Source organism: Platalea leucorodia (genome assembly GCF_965183815.1).
Source record: "Platalea leucorodia genome assembly, chromosome: 14".
Lineage (NCBI taxonomy): Eukaryota > Metazoa > Chordata > Aves > Pelecaniformes > Threskiornithidae > Platalea > Platalea leucorodia.
Window position 1 is genome coordinate 7,591,786 of NC_138836.1, and position 23,531 is coordinate 7,615,316.

General features: G+C 46.5%; 1 protein-coding gene across 1 annotated transcript in view; it reads right to left on the minus strand.

Moving 5' to 3' along the window:
* Positions 1-14,867: 14,867 nt before the first annotated feature.
* GNA13 (G protein subunit alpha 13) overlaps positions 14,868-23,531 on the minus strand; it is a 29,822-nt gene continuing 21,158 nt past the window's right edge. The window contains exon 4 of the mRNA XM_082326686.1: positions 14,868-19,860. Within this exon, the coding sequence (XP_082182812.1) occupies positions 19,288-19,860 (573 nt within the window). The 3' untranslated portion in view covers positions 14,868-19,287. The remainder of the gene's footprint in view (positions 19,861-23,531) is intronic.

Genomic DNA, 23,531 nt, shown 5'->3' on the forward strand with positions numbered 1-23,531 from the left:
TGAAGGCATATGACAAGGTCTGATTCTGACACTGCCACTCAGACAAACCTGCTGCTGAAGGTTTTTATCTGCTCGCAGGCACAGCATTTGACCAAAGTTCCCCAAATCCTTCCCCTCGCAGGTCTGCATCCCTGCTTCTGTTTGCCGGCGGTGACCACGCAGGGCCAGAGCTGGCCCTGACAGCCGGAGCACGGTGGGGATTTGAGGACACCTCCACGCACATGGCCACTTCTACTCGAGATTCAGCATCTGCAGGCAGGAGCTGGCACAGCAATTGCTACACCTTGACATTCCCACATTGCATTCTCCTAGAGAGCCTGTACCAGGTGGGAAAGCAGGTTCTGGTTTGCACAGAGAGGAGGGAAGAGCGGGGCAGGGTGCCCTCTGCATCCCGGCACCAGAAGCCAGTCTTGCCACGGGATACATCCCTGCGGATGCAGGAGAGGGATGTGCCTCTGCTGCTCCTCTGAAAGCAGCGCTGGGGGACAAGCCAGCCTTCGCCAAATATTGCAACGTGCATGCTGGGAAACTTGAAACTGGAAAACATGCGTGGAGCAACAGCCCGGGCCCTGCTTGGAGCTGAACCCCCAGAAAAGCCAGCTCCTTCCCACACACTGCAGGGCTCCCTGCCCGCCATGAAATCACTCCCTTCCCCTCCTCCTGCTGCAGCCCCAGGCCTCCAGTGCGGGCTCCAAATTCACCCTCACCCTACCAAGTAACAGCCACCAAACACCCTGTGCGCCTGTATCTTCCTCCCTCACACACCCTGGGCTGCAGCAACAACGGCTTGTCAGCATCGGCCACGCACAGCCTTGCCCCCGCGCCCCACTGCGGGGCAGCCTCAGGCGCTATTGGGTGCTGCAGGCCTCCCGTGCCGCTGGGATGGGCTCCTGTCAACTGGTCCCACCAGGCAAAGGACGGCAGGCAGTGCGGCACTGCCAGGGAAAGCCAGCGCGAAGCCGGGTCCCCCCCAGACACAGTCAGAAAAGCCCGAAGCGAAAACCTGTGCACTCACGGTGCAGAGCTGCCTGCCATGTTTTAGTCCTCCCCGCCGCGGCGTGACAGCGGGAGCCCCGCTCCTCCCCGTTCCCGTCCACGCCAAGGGGAGGAGCGCGGGCTGGGGAGTCCAGGCGAGGTGGCCACACCACTGCCCCGCAGCAAAGGGCCCCTGGCGATCCCCCGTGGGCAAGAGCGGGCACATCCCACCCCCATCTGCTCGGTACCACCGGAGGAATCTGCTCCCCGACCTCCAGCAAGCCCTTGCACGACAGACACGCAGTCATTCCCTTGCTGCTCGCAAACCACAGCCCTTTTCTGCTCAAACATGAGCTGCACATAATCCAGCAAGGGGTTTCGTCTCTGCCCTCGCTTGAAAACCCCGAACCGCACCTTCAGCAACACTCGTGTCCACCCTTGCCTCCACAGAAACCCCGCCGGCCTTGCAAGACTTCCCCTCCTTCGGTAACTCATGCAATTCCCCATGCTCTGCCAGAAGAAAAATACATTAAATAAACTACCTGGAAAGGAGTCTGCAGGCATAAAGGCAGTTTTTCTGTTTCTTCTCCCTTTTGCTGGCTGTTCGCCTCCTGCCTCCCCCGGTGAGGAGTCACAGCTTCTTCCAATATCACAATCAAGAGCACTCAGACAAGAGAAGGTGGAAACCCACCCCCTCAACAGCAGTTAGAGCAAACCCTGATGCAAATAGGTCACCCAAATATTTAAATACAAAACCACGTTCAAGCTTTAGTTCGTAAAATGTTTTCATTGAGACAACCCCTGTCCTTCTCAGATCTGCACTCGTATCTTCACATCTCAAAGATTTCTACTCAATCTCTTTTGCACAGCTCTAAATGAGATGGGAATTTCAACCTCAGTGTTTGTCTTCGAGGACTAGACACTGATCTTGCAGCCTGACCTATGTGTTGGATTTCTCCTTGGTAAAAAGCACCTTCAGCGCAGCAGAGGGGGCCAAACTGGTCAGCTAACAGTGTGTAAAGTGGTAACTGGACATAAACTATGTATTTATGTCAAATGCAATTTCAATAAGCAAGGAAACAACAGCAATAAATATCAGAATGTATAAGTGATTCTAAGTCAAAATAGTAATTTTTAAAATATATATAGATGCACTGTGGTGTGTACTTTTCCACTGTCGGAATAGCAGGTAATTCACACACTTTGGAGAACTTAATTGCTCACAGTGTGTAAGACCAGGAAGGGAGCACAGAAGTAGATGAGTGAACCAGAGAGCAAAAAATAATCCTGAAAATTGTGCACAGTGGGAACCCTCCCCCGTCAGCCTGATTTGGGGCCCTGGTACGAGGGAGCCAATTTACCAGCACAGAGGAGGAAGCATCTTACCTGGGTGATGTGAAGAAAAACGGAAGCCTAACCGAATCCTGGTCACAGTAATTAAAAATAACATCCTGACACAGGAAATTGAACCTCTTGCACAAAGCTCCAATTAGATCTGTGAACCTGATTAAAAAGAAAGAGAAACTATGTAAATAACCTGGATTAAAGTTCAAGACATCGTCTCTTGATCTTCATGGAAACTCTTAGATGCAACCGGACTTGGCTCCTCTCCTTGCAACCCACACTATGGACAGATGCTGGTACGTGGAGAGTCTCATTCGGGACAGCAGGCATGGCGTGCGGAGCAGTGCCGGTTCCCCAACACCCAGCTGCTCACTCATAGCTGCCTCTTTCACTTGCAAACGCCCTTGTACTTCTACATAGGGACTCTCATTCCTGCAATTTTATTAGTAGTCTTATAAAATACAAAGAATTAAACCGCACAAGTCACCTGCGGCTGTGTGGGACACAGCACACCCCAAACCCTATTTAGAAAAGAAGCGTTCAAGAGGGATGAAGGCAAACATCCCTGGATACACGCGGCATCATCAGAGACCAAATACTGTAGCATCACGTTAGCAACCAGTGTCAGCCAAGAGATGATACAAACATTAGCTTTTCAGTGAAGAATTTTTAGTGCACTGGTAGTTTCTTGTCAGACAGTAAATTTTAAAATAGTCCATAGTAAATGACAGAAAGTAACCCTGTACATACATGAGCTTTTCTGCATGTACTATACACTGCTTATATGATTTAGTCCTGCAGCACATCAAGGCATTTTAATAACCACTTGTGGCTCTCCTTGAACACTTGTAGAGGTTTTGGTGAACACACTTGGGTTCCTGCCACTGTTCCACTATCGTCTTCATGCATTCCTTGATAGTAAGGTCTTCAAGATGTAACACATTAAATGAAAATGAAATAAGAAAGTTGAAAGATTTTAATGTTGAAAGACTAAAGCAAAATCATTCTCTCTCTCCACTGCATTCTGCTTCTTGTATTTAAAAACAGTATGGTTAATACTGGCTAGAAGGTTTTCAACCCCCAACCCGTGTGATCAATGCAACCCTTCTGCCTCTTTCCCCAAATACCCTGACTCTTCTGTAACACCTGCTTCTACTTAGCAAAACAAATAAACAGTTACTAACCACAAGTATAACTCTCTACCACTGACATTTCTTTGCATGTCTCAGACCACAGTTTCCTTTGGAAACCCTGAACTTATGTGCTCCTTCAGTTTTTATGTCTGTAAGACGGCAGAAAGATGAGAAAAACAAGCAAACACACAGACAGAAGCTACAGTATCTACAGCAACAGCTGAAACACAAACTAACGTAGGGGTTGTGAAATTCATCCTGCGAGGAAGTTAAAAAACGAGGCTGACTGATGCCCACCGTCGATGTTGTAATCCAGTCTCAAGCGTGAGGTGATGGTTCCCAGGCAGGGCTCAGCAGGCAGGGCCCAGGCACCGGCCCCCGGGGCCCAGCGGGTCTGCCCCACCACGGGACAGGCGCATCCAGCCAGGCACAAGCTTCCCAGGGAGAAGGGAGGCCAGAAATCTGCCCCCAGCGCTCTGATGATAACACGCTGCTCCTGGACGCCCTTGTCTCCAGGAGGCCTTGGGAACGGGCGACGATATAGCTTTGAAGATGTGCTACCAACACTCGTGAGCACTGGTTTCTGCAGGGCAGTGGGTGACGTTACTGGGCAGCAGCTGGCTGGCGGTGCCGGCACACGTGCGGCAGGTCCGGGCTCTTCCCGCTCTCCTGTGCCACCAGAACCAACGCTGCCGGGGCCTGCCCTGCCAGGCGGGGCGGGCAGCGATGCCCTGCGCAGGGGTGGGCGGCCGGAGGGCTCTGCGGTGGGTGGGTGCTGACAGCACAGCTGCACCGCTGCCGAAGGGCAGGAAAGAAAAGGTTGGGTGCCAGCTCGCGTGACCGCCCGGTCCCCGCACCCTACATCTTTCTATAATGTCAGAGCCTACGGCAGCCTGCAGCTTGTGCAAACAAACTGGGCAGAGGGCCCGGGGACGTCTGTCCGATGTCTCCAGGTGGCTGGAGCCCGGCATCACGTCCTGCAGCCACGGGCAGCGACGGAGACCAGAAATCTGCCGGATTTCATGAGTCAGCGTCTGATAAACAGCCTGCGTGAGGCAAATTGTGCTGTTTCCTCATCTCCCTCCGCTGCTTTACGCGGACCAGGGCAGGGCGGGCTGCGGGCTCTCACCTGGCGGGACCTGCGAAGCGGCAGAGAGACCGCCGGTGCCTAACAGCCGTGGAACGGGAGCAGGCGCGGGGGAAGGCGCCCGCTGCTCCCGCGTCGGCTCCCGCCGCTGCCCCCGCCAACCCCCGGTGCCGCCGCAGGCCCCGCTGCCCCGGGACGGGGGGCTCGGGCGGCGGAGGCCCCGCTGCCGGGGCGCCTCCCGCGGGAGGAGCCGCGCTCCCGCCCCGTTCCCCGCCGCCCCGCGTGGGCCCCGCCGCGGCACCGCCCCGGCTGCGCGGCCCGCGGGCGCCCCCTGCCGGCCCCCCGCGGGGCTGCGCCGGTCCCGCCCGGCCGCGCGGGACGGGGATCCCGGGGGCGGGGATCCCGGGGGCGGGGATCCCGGGGGAGGGATCCCGGGGGAGGGGGATCCCGAGGAGGGGGATCCCGGCGGCCGGGGCGGCCGGGACTCGGACTCGGGGCTGCCGAGCCTAAAGAAGCCAGGCCCTCTACCGCACGCCCCGGAGGGCCATCGCCAGCCGCCGCGCTCCGCTCCGGGTACAGCAGCGGGATGAGCTTCCCGCCCGGGGGTGCCGCAGCCCCCGCCCCCGCCCGAGCCGGTCCTTCCCCGGGCGCTGTTCCCCGTGACATGCTGCGGGCGGCTCCCGGGAGATGCCAGCCACCGGCAAAGGCCGAGAGAGCCAGTGTGGGCTACCAGCAGGCAGCACTCGAGGACCTGGCCGTGCCGAAACGCAGATGACCCGCTGGGGAGAGAGACACAGTGGAATCACCGAATCATTAATCGTTTGGGTTGGAAAAGACCTTTAAGATCATCAAGTGCAACCGCTAACCCAGCGCTGCCAAGGCCACCACTAAACCACGTCCCTAAGCACCACATCTACACGGCTTTTAAATACCTCCAGGGATGGGGACTCGACCCCTTCCCTGGGCAGCCTGGGCCAGGGCCTGACAGCCCTTTCAGGGAAGAAGTTTTTCCTAACATCCAACCTGAACTTCCCCTGGCGCAGCTTGAAGCCGTTTCCTCTCATCCCATCGCTTGTTCCTGGGGAGAAGAGACCGACCCCCCCGGCTCCAGCCCCCTTTCAGGCCGTTGCAGAGAGCGATGAGGGCTCCCCTCAGCCTCCTCTTCCCCAGGCTGAGCCCCCCCAGCTCCCCCAGCCGCTCCTCCCCAGCCCTGTGCTCCAGCCCCTGCCCCAGCCTCGCTGCCCTTCTTTGGACATAATTAGCCACAGGATGGAAAAGATGAGCTTCAAGACAGGCTGCAGTTGGGATGCTGAAGCTCCCACAGGCAGCATGAACTCCAGCCCCCACTGTCACCCTTGCTTTTCAGCTTTTTAAAGCTTTATTTCTCACTAAAGTCGCTGCAGAATTGCCACTGTCCATGCCCACGGATCCTCCTAGCCGAGCCCGCCCTGTCACCCTGCCACTATGCAAATCTTTTTCAGCTTGATGTCTTTAGGAAAGTCTAATACATGACAGCTTTAATGAACACAGCCATTGTTTTGTGAGGGATGGACCAGAGAGCATATTTATGTCTAGTGGGGTTCAGGCATCAGAGAATCCTGCTGCGACCAGGAGGCAAACCCACGCTCTGAACGTGGCATGAGGTCGCTTAGGGCCTGGCTCTTTCCCTTACTATCTTTTCACACTCTTTGCCTTCGCTTTACAGCAAAATAATATCTTGTATCCAGTCATTCATATGTAATGACTATTTTCAGTATGTAAAAACAATCTGGTACACTTTTTTTTCCCCTACAGCAGAGAAGTTCCCTTGCAAGCGACATGGCAGCCGGCATTTGTTAGGAATTCCCCTCCTTTGTTTTATCTGCTTGGGAAACTTGGCAAAGGAAAGGGTGCCTAAGCAGCGCAGTGAATCAATACTACCCGTGTCCCTGCCTTTTCCAAATGATCTAGAACTTAATGAGTTGGAAATTCATCAGTCTCCTAAAAATTGCATAAAGCAAACCGCTAGGCACTGAGCATCCCTGCTCGCCTTCTACCACACTTCAACAGCAAGCGTGATTTGGCATTTTTCCTATTGTTGAGCTGATTGTTCATATTTTGAAAGTCATTTTAGTTTTCGACACTCAAAAGTTGTGCTTCTTTTGTCAAAGAAGCTTGTTCAAGGATGTCTTGTCCAAGACTCATCAGGGTTATTCCCACAATACCAAAAGCATCTCTGGGCTTTTTCTTCTTTAGATATTTCAAGAGGTCCCCTGAAAAAAAAAACACAACCAAACAAAAACCCACCAATGAAAAGGCTATTTTCAGGAAACAAGCAGCAATATACAGAAAAGCTGTGAACGCACAGGATTGTTTTTACATATGTAAGTGCACATTACTGAGCTGGGCAGCCTGAGCATTCAGACACAATCATATCCCAAAGAGAGACTTTCAAGACCAAGCTCTCTATGTAGACTTGGGCCTCAGGAAAAACCAGCCCAGATGGTTTTTTTTTCTGGTTCACAGATCATTGAAATATTGCTTTACAAAAGCAGAAAGAAGAGTAAGAAACTTAGGTGCTTCAGTCAGTTGTTGACTGCTAGTGGGAAAAATCTTCCTAACCCTATGGACACTAAGTGGGCTCAGCAAAATTCCTAGTAGACCACATCAGGTAAAAATACCATTAAGAATGCCCAAACAGTAGATTTTATTACTATACTCAAAGAAAATTTGTCTTAAACAGGCTTGACAAGAGTTTGATCTTTACTGTTGAAGCTAGAACCTAAATTCTATATAATTATGCTCAACAAAAGGCAAAACGTCCAGCTGACCACCGCATCAGTGTGGGGAGTTCGTTCCTCAGCCTCGGCGGCTGGCAGAGCTCGGACTTCGCAGCTATAACAGACTGATTCAACCAGCTCCTGAAGCAGGAACCCGTGGCTCTTGGATCATCCTGCCGGCTGCAACGCAACGACTTATGCGAGTAAGAACTCCAGAATCCAACAGCTGCAGGAGCTGGGGCTGGGGCTGGTGAGACAGGGAGCATTAAACTGCGCTCACAGCCCTTCTCTGCAGCACAAGGCACAGGGAACCGTCTTCTATCAGACTTACGGTTGGACTTGATGATCTTAAAGGTCTTTTCCAACCTAAACGATTCTACGATTCTATGATCTCCACTCTGATGAGCGACAAAGAGCCTCAAGTCCCCTCTGTTCATCAGTTAGGTCAATCAACTCACTTCACGGCTCTTCCTCGGAGCTGTAATATTCCCACTTATGTCAGTTTTTAATGAATTTCAAATTTCTGTCAATTTCTCAGGAGGAAAATACATGTACTTGCTGCTAAATGGCATTTATAACATGCCTCCACTATACATGTAACCTCTTGCAATTCTTTATAATGCCAAGAATTTATTGCATTGATATTTGCCATCTTAACCAATAAATAAAGGAGAACAGAACTACACAGCAGTGGTCCAAAATAATGCATAACAGCAATACAGATGTTTGCAATAACTACTGTAATGGTGGGTATCTTCTATTGCCACAGAATAAGGGCTTTGCTTATTGCCATCACATCCAAGCGAGGCAATACACGAGGCTAAAAACACAGAAACATGTTACCCACAACCTGCAGCACCAAAAAAACCATCAGCGTGGGACATGACACTGAGCTGTAATTCAGCTTTCAGTGCAGAAAGGAGCTCCTCATCCCCAAAACAGCTGATCAAATACAAGGCAAATAAGTGTGCCGGGACTTGCATGCTGCATTTGTTGCTGATTTGGGTTTTTTTCTAGCATGTATTTACAACAGGATTGCAATTATTCATTTAAAATGATGTGCATGAGAGAGACAGAATATTTTATTAATACAGCTAATTTAAAAGTTGCCAATTTAAAAGTTTTAAGAGACCTGCATGAAAGCAGCAGCAAGTGAAGGAGACCTTTGTGGTCACTGTAATTAGAGCATCGCCCTTTCTGGAGGAGAATTTGTGTAGAACTTGCAAAAGTGGGGGAAAAAGGCGTCATGCGTGACGAGGCACCGTGACCACGCTCTCATCATGGAGTTGAAACCCTTCAGGGGATTGCCTGCCTCCAGGCAGGCAACCAGGAGACATTTTTTCTATGAAACACTACAGCAGGCGGTATTCCTGGGCTTACTGGTTTGTATAGGTGTGTCCTCTCTATTCCCCTGCCAGAAGCAGCATTTCCCCAACACACCTAAGAGTTCTTCGGTGTTTTTATAAAACAAGCAAATAAACAAAAGCTTTAATATTTTACACTGGTTGATGCTTTGTGTTCAGAAGCTTTTACAAACATTAGTGAGGCTTGCTGGAAGATACTATGTTCAGACAAAGGAAGAGTTTAGCCCATGGTTCCAAAATACATACATTAATGTTCTATTTTTTCCCCTGATAATTTAATTATTCTCTCAAGCACTTCAAACAGACATAAAACAGCAAAAAGACAGGGATCCCCATATTCCCGGGAAGTGTTACTGATGTGGTGCTAGGGATTGAATTTCACACCTCCCCTTAGGGTGATATGATTTCTCCCGTAGCCTTGTCCCGAAGCAGGATGTTATCTGCTGGACCTGAAGCCGCTGAGCGAGCACGGCTGCTATATTTAGTGCTCAGATGTTCCCGGAATCCAGTCCTGGGCTCAGATCATGGCCGTTCTCCCTCTGCCTCAGGGCTCCTCCACGATGATTTGGTCTGGAGCAAACAGAGACAGCTCAGATGTTTCCGACACTTTTCGGGGCACATACGTGGCGTAACGCTGGCATCACGCTGCGTGCTCACCTCACAGTGTTATGGGGCTCAAACAGAACTGTGTGCAGTGAATAATCCTGCCATTTAAGTCAAACAAACTAGCTGTGCATTGCAGATCTGCTCTTTCTCTTACTAATATTTTCAGCTCTGGCCTATTTTTCATAAGCATTGCATTAGGAGCTCTTCCCAGGCAGTTTACCCCTGCTGGGTGAGACATGGGGTGACATTCGTGTCTGCACAAAGAGAAATCCTGTCTGACTGGAAGATGGAGGAAAGAATCAGCCCATGCTAAAGAAATATGTGATCCAAAGAGCTCCGGCCACAGAAGTGGGAATTTAAATGAGGATTTAGTTATTCTTTTGCTTTTAAGGAACCGTAAAACGTGGGATTATTTCTTACACCACTGTCAAGATCTGGAGCCATTTATTTGCAATGGGTTGTGACTGTTACAAAAGGGAACGTGGAGATGGGACCAGTGAAATCCTGCCGCAAAGAGGTACTGGAGGACCCTGCATTGAAAATAATCCTCAGCAAGAAGATAGACTAGACCTTTCCTCCCAGGATCTCAAGAGTGCTCTACACTAACACGCTCACAGCACACTGCCTTTCTTTATCAGGGAAACAGAGCACAAAGGTGCTGGGGCGGAGGTGGTTTCATTTCACTGGAAGTGTCTGAAAGTGCAAAGACCAAGTCTGGGCTGGTCACTTCTGGGGAGCGGCTCACCTGGGACACCGCTTCAGGCTCAGAATTGCTCTCTGTAGGTGCTCTTTTCTCCCTCCTGATTGTCGATGGCTCTTGAAGCTGCTAGCTCCGAGAAACATTCCCTAAATGTGGGCAGCGACTCTCATCCAAGGGGCAGCAGGCTGCTCGCCTGCCCGGGGAATCGCTGCCCTCCACCTCCCAGGAGAGCCAGGGCAGTAAGCAAATTTGCCAGACTATGTTTTCCTCTTCTGCTCTCCTTACTTCGGCATCATCACAGACCTTTGTCTTGCTGCAAGCAAATGAGACGGGGTATGGAGACACGGAGTGGAAAGCCTGGCTCCAGCAAAACGGCTGGCTATTGTCCAGATGCTTTCATATTTGATTCCTGCCTCCCTGAAGAGGGAAAAGCAAAACAATTTACCTTGCTAGCCTCTTAGAGAGGAGCTACTTTTGGCAATTAATCTGAATATTAAATGTCTAAATACTCTACGTGTACCGAACCTACTAGTTCAGGCAATTGGGGTTGCCTTTCTAAAGGAAGAAATCTTGCAACGGTGTCAATCAGTGCTTTGGCATGACTAGGAAACAGCCACGGTGACTTGCTGCTGATGTTTGTATGTGTAAAAATGTTCCCTTACCCCAGTGGCATCCCCAGATAAAAGACAGTAGAGATGATTGCGCACTGCTTTATTACAAGTGCAAAGAAAGGTAACATTTCACTGGAAACAAGGAGGATTTTGGATTTGCTACATGCTGGAAAAAAGTATTTAGTAATATTTCTCCCAGAGTATTGCAGAGGTGAGAGAAGAAACAGCAGAAAGGTTTCCTGCTGTGAGCAGCATGGTAATGCCATCGGCACAGAGAGACACGGGGAGCAGAGGAGGAAGGAGAGCTGTGTGGCTGCGGAGCTGGCGGAGTCGTGTCAGGCCGGCGTTCCCTTCCCAGGCAGCAGCCAGGCTTGTGGAGCACAGCAGATGATACAACGAGAAATTCTGAGGTTGGTTTGGTTGTGGTTTTATAAAGGGCATCACAGATTTATGTCAAGCAGGGATTCCCTGAGCGGTTGGTACCCTGAGCTCTGCAGGCTCCCGGAGCACTACAGCGCCCGCAGCCAGATCTGACGCCTGGCACTGTGCTGGGCATGGGCTGCGTCACATCCCCTCTTCTCCTGAAGTTTTGTAAGCGGGAATGGGAGAGAGGGGGAAGGAGAGTCTGCCTGGGTCATCTGCATGAATAAAAGAGGAAGTTTTCCCCTTAATTCTAGACAATTTTTAGCAAATGCCAGACATGATGTAAGAAGGCTGTTGCTGCTGAAGGCTTGCTCAACTTGCTCCCCTGCAAATCCTCATGTTAATAACTCTTAGAAAACGCTGGTTTCACTGAAGGTTTTTTTGTTTGCTTCCTTTTTCTTCAGTGAAAATGGAAGCTACAGCAGGAAACGGCCATCAATTCACAGCTGCTCCCACCCTTGGACTTTGGATTAATATAAGAGAATCCAGCTCATAGAGAAAAAGTGCAAAATATTATGCCTAGGCAGCCACATAAAGATTTGTATCATTTATAGCTATTGCCTTTTCTTTCTATAAAAGCTGAAAACAAAGAACAACTCCCAGGCAAAGACTGTGGGTACGCAGAGCGCTCCGAGTTGAACCTCACGTCAGGGCTGGTGATCACACCTACTAATTGTGGAAGTGCTTACTGCAGTAACAGCCTGATGTGGTGAGTTGCTGGAGATAAATTATTCACGGTTGGTGTCATCCCACAAACATCGTTTGCATGGTATACGGTCAACATGGAAACAGCCGTTCATTCTCTCAATCAGCGCAGAAGGCCATCTGGGGGAGTGTTAATGTTAAAATACATCCCCCCCCCTTTTTTTTTTCCATTACTGCTTCCCCTTTGAATCTGATAAAGGGGTGGCTTTCTTCTACGTAAGAGAAGTTGACTGTCTTCCAGGCTGCAGGCAACATAACAGAGAGAACCCAGGACAGAGCCTGCAACATGGCTAAAAGCCATCCGAGGTTTGGCCTGGTGCTGGATAGGAGAGAGAAATGGAAATCAGGCAGGGATTTTGGCTCTAAGTATTGCTGCCTGTCAACGGGAAGAAGCCTGGGAAGGGAGTCAGCATCTTCTATACAGGCACGATCCACTATATTGAGTGTTGGAATAGGGAGCGGGGAAAACTCCCTTTGCTGGATGCACAGGGTCTTGTGCTTCCTCCTGCTCTGTAAGTCCTAAATTAATAAAAACCAGTCTGCACTGATCAGCGTCATCGTACTGGGTCACCACGTTTCAAACCATCCAGGCAGAGAAATGAGATTTATTCACTTCCTGCGTCTGCTGACAAACATCTTCCTACCTTATTCTCCAGCGCCTTACAGCCCTCATTGCCGGAGGAACAGCAAACCCACAACTTGCTGCTTACAGCCGGCAGCGGGGAGGACAGAGGCTTTAAATATTAATCTTCGTATGAAGTCGTAAGCACTGAAGCAGACCTCTGCTCACAGCAGCCTACTCCAAATCCAGGTTTGTCAGATCTAGTGCTCAACAATTAATCAAACCCTCGGCCTCCTCCGCGGAGCGCGGCAGGGGCAGTGGCTGGGCTGCACGCATGGGCGAGGACCGCATCTCCCATCTCAGCGCACATCTCATTTCTGCTGGATGTTTTGATCCCTTATCTTCGAGTCATCTGCAGGTTGTTTACTGAACTGGGGCGTGAGGACTGACTCTGTCATGGCACGTTTCACAGGCCAGAGCGGGGCTCGCTCTATGATCTTGCGGGAGCTTCTCTTAGGAGCAGTAGTGAGCGGGAATCCCAGAGCCCCCCGAGCTGCTGATGGTGGAAGCTGCACTCCAGCAGGAACAAACATCTCGCCCCTCATTTTTAAGCATGCATAGAAACACAAGGGAAGAAAGCAGAGAAAAGAAATCCAATACTATCTAAAGTTAGGCACAAAAACCCCACTATTGCAGAACCTTGTGGGACTCGGTCTATCTGGACCCTTCTTATTAATTTAATCTCGTAATTCGCATTCCACACACAGTGAAAACATTTCAGCTTGTGTGGAAAACACAGCCAAGCAGTGCATTAGGTGTGCTGGCTAGAAGTAACTCAATGCTATTACCTTTTTTTTTTTGTTTTAGAGAAAAAACCAGCAGGGTCTGCGCCAGCGCAGACTCCTGTCCTATTTCCAGCCCTGTTCCCCGAAGGGCCCTGCCCTCCTGGCAGCCGCTCCTCCAACACCGTGCCCTTCAGCCGCCGCAGAGCTTTACAGCCAGGTCGGCTCCCCGCAGGGACGGCACTCCCGAGGTCAGCTCCGGACCCGGCTCCTGCTGCCGGCGGGGCAGCCAGGGAAGCTCCTTCGGCAGAGCTTCACTCCATTTTCATTCCCTTATGTCAGTTATTGTGTAATCACCGAGTTACTTTAACAGGAAGGAAGAGGCTCGAAAACCCAACCTACATTCAGCAGTACATGCAATGAGGTGTTTTGTTAAATCAAGAGCTTTGTGAAAGCGGAGAAACTTCCACTTGCTCTCACAAATCCTGTAACGCGCGCCTTCCCTGCCCCTCCTCGGCTCTCCCCACCGCCGCCGGCCACCGCACGCATCAGGGCGGCGAGGTTCCCGGAGGCTGCGAGTCACTGCTGAACGGCACACCACCACTAACCTATTTCTAACGAGAGCTTCAGTCAACAAGAGCTTAGCTAGAAGCCTAGGTGAACCTTGATGCAGTTACGTGTGTAATATTGGGCTTAAAAAAAAAAAAAAAACAAAAACAAAAAAACAAACAATCTGTTAAGATGAGTTCTAGATGCTGTTAGTTTTACCCCTCAGGTGGCTGACTGCATCTCAGGAAGTAAGAAAAAAAAAAAAAAGAAAAAAAGCTTTCAAAAAAACCTAAAGAGATTGGTTTTCGAAGTCAGAGCAACATCACAAATGATGTTCATTTGATGTAACTGTTTCAGTGCAAAAGTGGCCAAGAGGCGAGGCTGTGATTCCTCAGAAACAACCCTCCTAGGAGCAGGCAGGACCTGGGACCAAAACCGCATTGCGGAGCTGGGTGAAGGCTCAGGGCATCCGGCAGGTTTCTGACTCCTGCTGTCAGCGCGCGGGGTGGCTCCCCCCCAGGGAGCTCTGCTCGCCTCGGTGCGGAGGCTGGGGGAGAGCGTGCAGCTTCCTATTAATCCACAGCACATTCACATACAGCAAGAAGTTTGACGTTTATGTATTCCGACTGTCAAGGCAAATACTAATGCCGAGCACTAACTCCAGAAACAAGCATGACTTGGTCTGAGTATTTTCAGACATGTAGCGTCCACAGCATGCCAGCCACATCCAAAGGCTGTTGTGGAAAATGAAGCATCTCAGGCCTATAAAAACTGACATGGAGAAATCAATGTTTTGCTGCAAAACATTGCTTCATATTGCAGCTGGTTGCAAAACAGCCAGCAATCCATTTCTAGAGGAGGCAGAGGCTGGCTTACTCAGAAAACAGCCTAAAAAAAATAAAAAAAAAAAATCTAACTGCAATACCGAGATACATAATTTATACAGAGGCTTGCCACTTACGCCAGAACACATGCAAGCGTCATCAGTATTTTAAATATTGAGTACCAAACTGGTTGTCAAATGCAAGTCAGCAGTTTCCCTTTGCCTCTCTACTGGAGAGAAAGCAATCAGGCTGAACAAGAATCCGATGAGCCCTTTTAGCAAAGAGCTTGCTCGAGACCAGAGGCTAACTCTATTACGTATTTTATTTGAAACACAAGATGTGGCAGGAGCAAAACAGCTGGCCTTAGCCAACCAACAAAAAAAGTCAGTTGGCTGCCTCCACACATTATGAATTGGAAAAAATAATTTCATAATACCAACATATGAGGCTGTATATGTTTATTCATTGTCAGTAATTTTTGTACACAAGGCAAATATTAATTATTACCTGGAAGGCAACGCTTTTGTAGAGTATGTACAGAGCAATGTACAAGCGAGTGTAAGAGGTTTTAAACTATTAATCAATTTAACCGTTTTATAAAAAGGAAGTGATGCTTTTTCTTCTAAGACCTCCCTTTGAAATAATTTATTGCCAATCTTAAACTAAAGCAAGGAGAAAAAACATTTACAATAAAAAGTAGTCCCTGGATATAAAAAGTTAAACATATAAAATTGTAAGCCCCAAACATTTATACAAAGCTACTACAAATCCTGGTTTTGTTAAAGATCTATGGGGTTGTTACAAAATATATTTTTACATAAAGGCTTCACGTAAGGTAAGCTCTCACTGCTACTGAAAGCGCAGGAAAGCAGTTTTAAATAGTCTGCAATTCAACTTATTTTCAAGTACAATGCAAAGAAATTGCAAAATGGCACTGTATTGCAATGCTGTGAAATTAAAAAAAAAAAAAACAAAACTATGTTAATGGTACCATCAAATAGGCAAGACCTGTAAAGTTAACTTGTGAACAACTGGGTATGGCATGAAACTTCTGAGCATTTTGAAACAGGAAATGTTATTGTTGGAGAATGAACCTTCTGCAACTGTCCTTAAAGAGAAATAGCCAGAGAAGTCTTCCCAGGGCAATGGACACGTTGAACACGCCCAGTTCTCAGTCTAAGCAGTGAGTTGCTCCCAAGCGTGGCGAGCAGATGCAGTTTGAACAAGCTTTCTGGGACTGATCATAAATACTATTACTAGCCAAGTGTCACGAAGCCTGAAACACCCACCTGATCTGAGCAATTTCCTAGAATAATTCTGATGGGCAGAATTTACAGCTACTTACTATATAAATGAGTTCAACATACATTCTTGAGATCAATGAACCCACTTTTTTTAAGAGCGGATATTCTAGAAGAAAGCTTAAGTTTTACACAAACTGATGGCTTACGCTCCCACATACAAAATATAAAAAAAAAAAAGTAGAATTTTTAAAGCCCTGATGAACAGCCACAGTTTTCAGGTATCAGTCAACTCAGTTTAACACACTGCAGCAGGGAACACTCGCTAAAACACCAATTTCACCTTCAAGTACAGGAAGGCTGTACAAGACAGTGGTATACCTCCACACGGTCAGTGATCAGTGATCTTTTTAACAGAGCTCACTCCATCAAAGAGAACTAAGAAAGTTTTGGGAAACTTGATTTTCTACCTGCTTTCCCACCTTGTCTAGAAATATGTCCTGACCTTGTGCCACAGACTGGTCTACATGAACAAGCTTCACTCTTACTAGCCAACCGTGACTCATTTGTTTGCTTCAGGATAAAAATCAGTCTGTTCAAAACATCAGTCCTTCAGCTCTTGTACCAAAATTATGTCCTGCTATAGAGAAATAATATTTGGAAACAAATCTAAAGAAATACAACAGTACATACTGTGCTCCTTTTCAGGTAGCTAATGAAGAGTAAGTCTGAAGATGGAAAAGCCAAATGTTGATTCGGTTTGTAGAGCCAGTATGTTAACACAGGAACCATGTAAACAACATCAAGGTTAGTTGCCTCACCCCCTCTAAAGAAGCGGGAGTGGGAAACACGAGTGATTTGACTTGGTCATTTCATTAAAATAATTCATTTCTGCCTGAGATTCATATAGTGCTTATCTACCAGGGCCTACTTTGTCAGAAGTGACCCAACATTGTGGGGCCCACCTTGCTATCTTACAGGCCCCGGTGTTCACAGGGAAAGTGATCTGAAAGGATTAAAACCAGATTTTTTGCATTGGCTCAGGGAAGAAGCCTGCTGAATGTTTTTCCCACTTTAGCTAATGTCAGAAGAGCCCAGCGCCTTGGTGATACTGACTATATCCTTGGGCTGACATCCGTTTTGAAGATCTTTAGTAAATTAACAGGTCCCTTGACACGAAATTCATCAACGTTTTACATAAACAAATTTGTTTAGACAAACTCCTGGTAATCTTCATATCATCCACTATCCAGTCTTTAGTCTTTTCTAGTCTGACATCCTGCAAAACACATACTACATACCCTCTCCAAATTAATTATTTTAATCAGAGCAGAGATAAGTCTCTTTTCAAAAAAAGAAACTTGTTCAGACACCCGTCATCAATGGAAAAAAACAAGCCTGCTACTCCTCTTGTTGACTAACACGGGCATGGATTTGTTCAATTTCTGCTTTCCAACAGTGGACTTTGAGGCCACTAGACAGAGGTTTGTTGTCTGCTCATGTAGCATTTATAGCTCAACCAAATCAGCTTGTCATCCTTCTCCAGAGAGGGAAATGGAGAACTTCTGGACTCCCATTACAGGCATGTTGTTCAATCCTTCAAATAGCCTCACTAGCCTTTTTTGAGGTCTCTAGTTCATCATTCTTTTTGAACTGCTCACATATGACCTGAAGACATCAAACCAGAAGTAATCATATTCATGCCCAGTAAGGAGGCAAAATCTACATTAAACATCCCCATCTACAGATTATAGTAATCGTCCTGACATCAGCATTGCACTCAGACTTTATGTTTAGATTATGCACTGTGACTTCTCCCAAGCTCTTTTCAGAATTCTTCCCTCCCAAAATAGTGCCTTATCGCAGAAATCGCAGACTAATCTATGACTACTCATTGGATGATATAAAAAAATAGAGGTCTTTCAAAGCACCTAACTAAATAAAAATACACTATTCCCCTTCTACTGACAGGAGAACGAGGTACAGAGATGTTAATACAACTGACAATCACAGTAAGTAAAAGGCTAAGTTCAGAAGACAGGCAGCTTTCCTATGTTCTAACAGGGACACTGCTCCAAGCAGCGAGAATATTATGTCACACTGCTTGCCACATGTGCAGTATGTTAATAAAAATTCATTTAAGCAAGTATTGGCCAGCATCACGATCCACAGGAACTGGCCGGTTCCACGGGGCAAAGTGGCAAGCTGAACTGCCTATGTGACACCACGGTCTGGGGGAAACCTGGTAGCGGCACTACTTTTGAAAACACAAGCTCACCAGCTTACTCTCATGCTGTCTGGTGTATGAGGATTTCTGGGCAAGAAGTATTTTTTATTATTTTTTTTTTAAATTACATGGCAACGGTAACAACCCCACCTAAAAAAAATAAATAAATGAAACTGCAATGGAACTTTTTGTAAAATATTCTCAGTCACAAGCAGCACTCTGGAGTGTGCTGTGCAACATATTTGGCTCAAGTACACTTAGGATTGCTAGACTCAATTGGAAAGTCTCAGAAAGAACCTCATCAGCTGAAGCACGTTCTGCTGTGACATGTTCTTTTTTCAAAAGAAAACATTCATCTTCACGGTGTCAGCTACACAAGGCCTCTGCTGGGAACACGTAATGTTCACATAAGGCCACTGAAAATACCGTAGGAGGACAGAACACAAGGAGGCACTTAGGTTTGCAAGTACTTCTATCCCTCACCAAATGCTTACTGATTAAGATGAGGCACACTGTAAGAAGTCATAAAGAAAGTAAAAATAAACCAGTGCTATATTAAAGCGCTTCAAGAACAGGTAAGGTACCTACATGTAACATCTGGTTAGTGAAGATAAGAAATACAAGTTTAGCTTGCTCCCCCTTCCCACATCAGAATTTCAAGAGGACTGTATCATAGTGCTCTGTGCTTTGCCATGGCTCCAAGACGTACGTACAATGCAACAGCGTGAAACCGTGTACTGTGCCATTCACTAATTCCTCGTCGCTAGACTTCTGCCTGCGTTAGTACTTCCTGCCAGAGACGTCTAAAGCTCCCAATCTAAGTATTTTTGAAGCCTCGCCTAGTCAAACCCCATGCAAAGATTTATACTTAAACAGGAAGTACGTGACACCCAGGAACCCTAGCTTCAAGCAGATGATTCCAGCAAGGGATTTATGGGATTTCTAACCAACAATAGACCTGAGAAATCATGTCAGCTATAGTATCACAGTCTTCGTAATGAAGTTAGATGTGAAAAGCTTCTCCCCCCCTTAAATTACCGCCACAGTCTAACAATTGCAACCATTTAACTGAAGTTTGGACTTGGAATTCTGAAGGTGGAATGAACTTTCTAGGATAATATACACATTCTTAAAAGGTCAAATTTATCACTTTACAGGTAACTTAGACATAGGTCTGCTATGAAATTACAACTTGAGTCAACTTGAAGCTACACTGGAAGAGATTAAGCCTGAATTTCTGCAGAAATTGGCAATAATGTGTTCAGCAGCAGCTTTTAGCCACATTATCAAGAAGTCTGACAGGATCTGGATTTCTCTACTCCTGCTGTAAACTTCTAGTTAAAAAAAAAAAAAAAACACACAAAAATTACTCAAATAAAAATGTCTTTTTGCACATCACTGTAACATAAGCTGCTTGAGGTTGTCGTGAAGGATGGTATCCTTGACATCACGGAAAACTAGCCGGATGTTTTCTGTGTTAATAGCAGTGGTGAAGTGGTGGTAGAGGGGCTTCTGCTGCTGGTCCCGGCGTTTAGTACGAAAACAATCCACCAGGAATTTTTGGACATCTGTTAAGCAGTGGGGATCCCCTTCAAACTCTGGAAAATAGTCTTTGATGCTCACTTTTTGTACTTTTTCCTCAAGCAAGTCCGTCTTATTTAAGAAGAGAATGATTGAGACGTTGCTGAAAACCCGGTTATTGACTATTGTTTCAAAAATGTTCAGGGATTCCGTAAGGCGATTCGTTTGCCGATCCTCCATAAGCACTTGGTCAAATTCACTCGAGGAAACAAGGAAGAGTATTGACGTGACACTGTCGAAGCATTCGAACCAACGTTTCCGTTCTGACCTTTGGCCACCTACATCAACCATTTTGAAAGGAACATTTTTTATTTCAAAGTCGTACTCATGAATCCCTTTTGTGGGTCTTCGTGCCAGCAGTATATCTTGCTGTGAGGGAAGATAATCCTAAAAGAGAAGGAGAGTTTGCCCATTAGGATACAAGTCACAGGCATGGTGATCACAGCCGACTTGCAATCGAAAAGCGTGCAGAGGAACAGCACGATGTTTTGAATAAACATACACATGTATGTATATTTATATGCTAACACTGAAGCATTTTGGAAAGATCTAGAGTCCAAAGCAGGAAACACCCAATATTAAATCAAAACATGTACCCCAGAGAACTGAAGCTCTCCATTTGCCACATGACAAGGATCCATGAACAACCTGAGAGGTGCACCATCAATTCCTCATGCCAGTTTCCCTCATTCTGGATTACTTTATGCTTCATTCATCCCCTTCCCACCAAGCTGGGAAACACGCTGCCTGCCAACACTGCAATGCAGCAAATGGGGCCTAAAACAGGTTTCTCAAATCGGTAACCACGGTAGTATCCCATTCTATCTGTGGGCACTCAGTTCCTCCCATGTTCTCGTGCATACTGCATGACTGCTTCTAGAAAAGAGCTGCTCCACTAAGTAATTTTTAAGGCAATCAGTTATGCCAGAAAAGCAAAACCTAAGCACCTTACTGTGTTTCTGCCATGGATCTTTTGCATCCAGCTGTATTGGTCCAAAAAGGCACTTCTATCAGCTGTGTGCCACACCTGTGAGCTCACACAGCCTGATTTTGTCCAAAATACACTGTGCAATTAGTAGACTAGGAGAAGAAACAGGCAGCTGAGGACAGCCGCCCCTTCCCAATAGCACAGCCTAGGAGGGCACCCGGGACAGCTGTACCCTGAAGTTCTCCAGTCTGCCTTTTCCCCCAGAATTAGCAGGCAGGGTAAGTAGGTTTTTACTATTTTTTTGACTGTTACATGAACAGTCATCATCAACGGATGCAGATGCTAACAGGAAGAGGAATTCTTATTAGTCAGCTTTCGACAACATGAAATTCAAGACTCATATTGGCGACTTCTTCATACTTAGAATTACACTTTTGCATATGGTCCAAGTCTTTCTGCTATTTAAAAAGTGCATCTACAACAGACAGCTGGCTGGCGCTTAAGTTTAAAGCTTTGTTGTTCACTTGTTATGGAAACTCTTCCTTACATTTTTCCAGCATTTCTCACAACTTCAGAGAGTGATTTAGGTTTCAGAGTTGGAATTTTAGTCTCTTAGTGAATGATCTATGATCTTCCTTTCACAGTGCCAGTTACCAGACTTGGAGCTTTATTTATAAAGATGTGTAAGACCACTTTCTGTGGTCCAGAAAGTCTGATTCAACTAATAAGCTGGGGCAGGAGGCAGAAACACACAACTACATGGCAATTCAAATACTGGTATTCCAAGTTTAAGGCAGCTGGGCAAGTTTGATACACAGCCTTTAAGAAAGCAATTTTAAAAATCATGAAGTGAGCATAATGTTCCAAAAACTCAAGGATCACTTTGCTTTACTGTGTAAGCTCAAAAGTGAAACTAGCTAGAGAGAGACTGTTTTGTTTGAACTCCCAGCCTTCTTTATTCGAGCTGCCCATGACTAAGGCACTGATTTTTATCGTGGCACAAATTACAAAGCAGCCCTCTGAAACAGAGCCTCCCCGCCCTGCACTTCTTGCTGTAGTACTATTATACATCCAAAATCCACACCACCTAAATCTGCAGGAGAGTTGAACTGCTAAAGCAGTACTATGTTCTCTCCAAACTGAGCAAGACGTGCTGCCACCCTCTTGTCTGATTAAAAGCAGCAGCTTTAAAGGGTACTAAGATTTTTCTCATTATTTGTTACATTTGTCTTGGGTCTTTTCTACAAAAAATTGTTAGAGAGGGAGAACAATCAGAGGAATAGAGCAACGACTGTATCAAATGTCACTGGGCACATGCAAAGGGGTTTTGAGTAAAGCTGACAACATTTAGGCAAGAGAACGTCGCAGGTTCAACACTTATTCCATCTTCCAAACAGGAACGTTTGATCTTTTGTTATTCAGGAAGTCAGTCACAAGTTCTCAGAACAAAACCAGAAAGTCTTAGGAAAGGTCAGGAGTAATTGAAATTACTCAAGTAAATAAATAAAATCAATTAATATAATAGGCAAAGACATATATACCTTCAATATTGAAACAGGAGCACAAAGCAAACTCTTCTGGGAGTTGGCCTGCACTGTTTATTCAGTAAAGCTTTCAAGAACAAGGAGCTTATCCCTAGAATTCCTGACAAATTCCCTCTCCAGTATTATTACTCATTTAAAACTCCTTCCACACTTTCAACCACAAATAAAATTAAGTGCTTTCAAGTTCTCCATGCACAGAAGACTTACCATGTTTTATACCAGATAATGGCTACTCTGATGCAACAGTCTGCAAGTAAGTGCACTGGAAGTCAAGTGCTTCATATACAGCCATCATTTGGCTACAGGAAACCAAATACAACAACTCCTAAGAAATCTCTCAGTATTTTAGTTATCTTTCTGGAGGATGGTTATGTTTTCTCCCTCATGCCCAGATCCTTGCGATACTAGCAGCTTGCCCCTGCAGCAATTCTGAACTAGCCCCTTTCTCACTGTTATCTCATTGTCCATATCTGAAGACCGCAGCATTAGGTGAATATTTGACTTGGACAGCAGTGAGTATTATTTCCTAAGTCCTTTCAATGTTTCACCATTGTCAATCACTACTTTTCCTGCAAGCATCCCCAAGCGCACTACCCTTTTCTACATTTCACCCAATCTTCCATGTTGACTGTTTTATTTTTCACCTTCTTCCTTTTGGTTTGGTTATTTTTTTGGGGGGTGGGGGGGGGGGGGAGGGTTTGTTGTTTTTTTTTATTTTCTGTGCAGCTCTTCCTAAGCATACATATTGATATCGAGTCAGAACACATGCATTCTTCCTGAATTATCTCCTTGCTCAAATTCACTACAGCCTGTTTTCTTCTAAAGGACTTCTTTTGGTTATCAGGTAGCTCCTCTGGCTATCACATCACTGTTTGCCTAGTTAAAATTAGAATTTAAGGCATGAATAAGATCCAATCACAACATGGAAAGCATGGAAAGCAATATTTCTCTATGAGATGCTTTGACTACATACAGTCTGCACTGGCAGTTGAAATAACAACAAACAGTTGCAAGGAATCCAGCCGATCCCACGGCCGGCTATATGCCAGCCAGCTACTCTTATTTTGCTGATCTGATTAAATCTGAACATGAAGTTCTTTTCCCTACACACTGTTATCATCAACTCCCTTTTGGCAAGAGGCACATGAATCGCAGGTCTATCGTTTATAAGCAATTTAGTTGCAGGCCAGCCCAGTTGTATCAGATAAGAACAGTAAAACACTTACATTAATATAGTTTGGGGAAATAATCATTTGAAAAATCTTGCATATAGATAAGAATAAACCAGAAGAACGTATCAAATCTTTCACTCCGTAACAAAACTTAGCCAGCACTTTTTCCACGAAGACCTAACGTTTTCCATGAGAGCAGACCTTGAGAAGTCCCTCTGTCTCAACACCACTTGGCCTAACTTTAAACCGGAAAAGCTGTAATTCAGAGCTCCGTGTTCCCACAGCAAGATCAGACCTACAATAAGTGTGTGTGTGTGTGTATAAATATAAAAAAACACTAGTGACTTCAAGGTTCATGCTTTAATCAAAGAATGGACCAAGATTTCTAAATAAAGAACTTTACAAAGAAGCTGC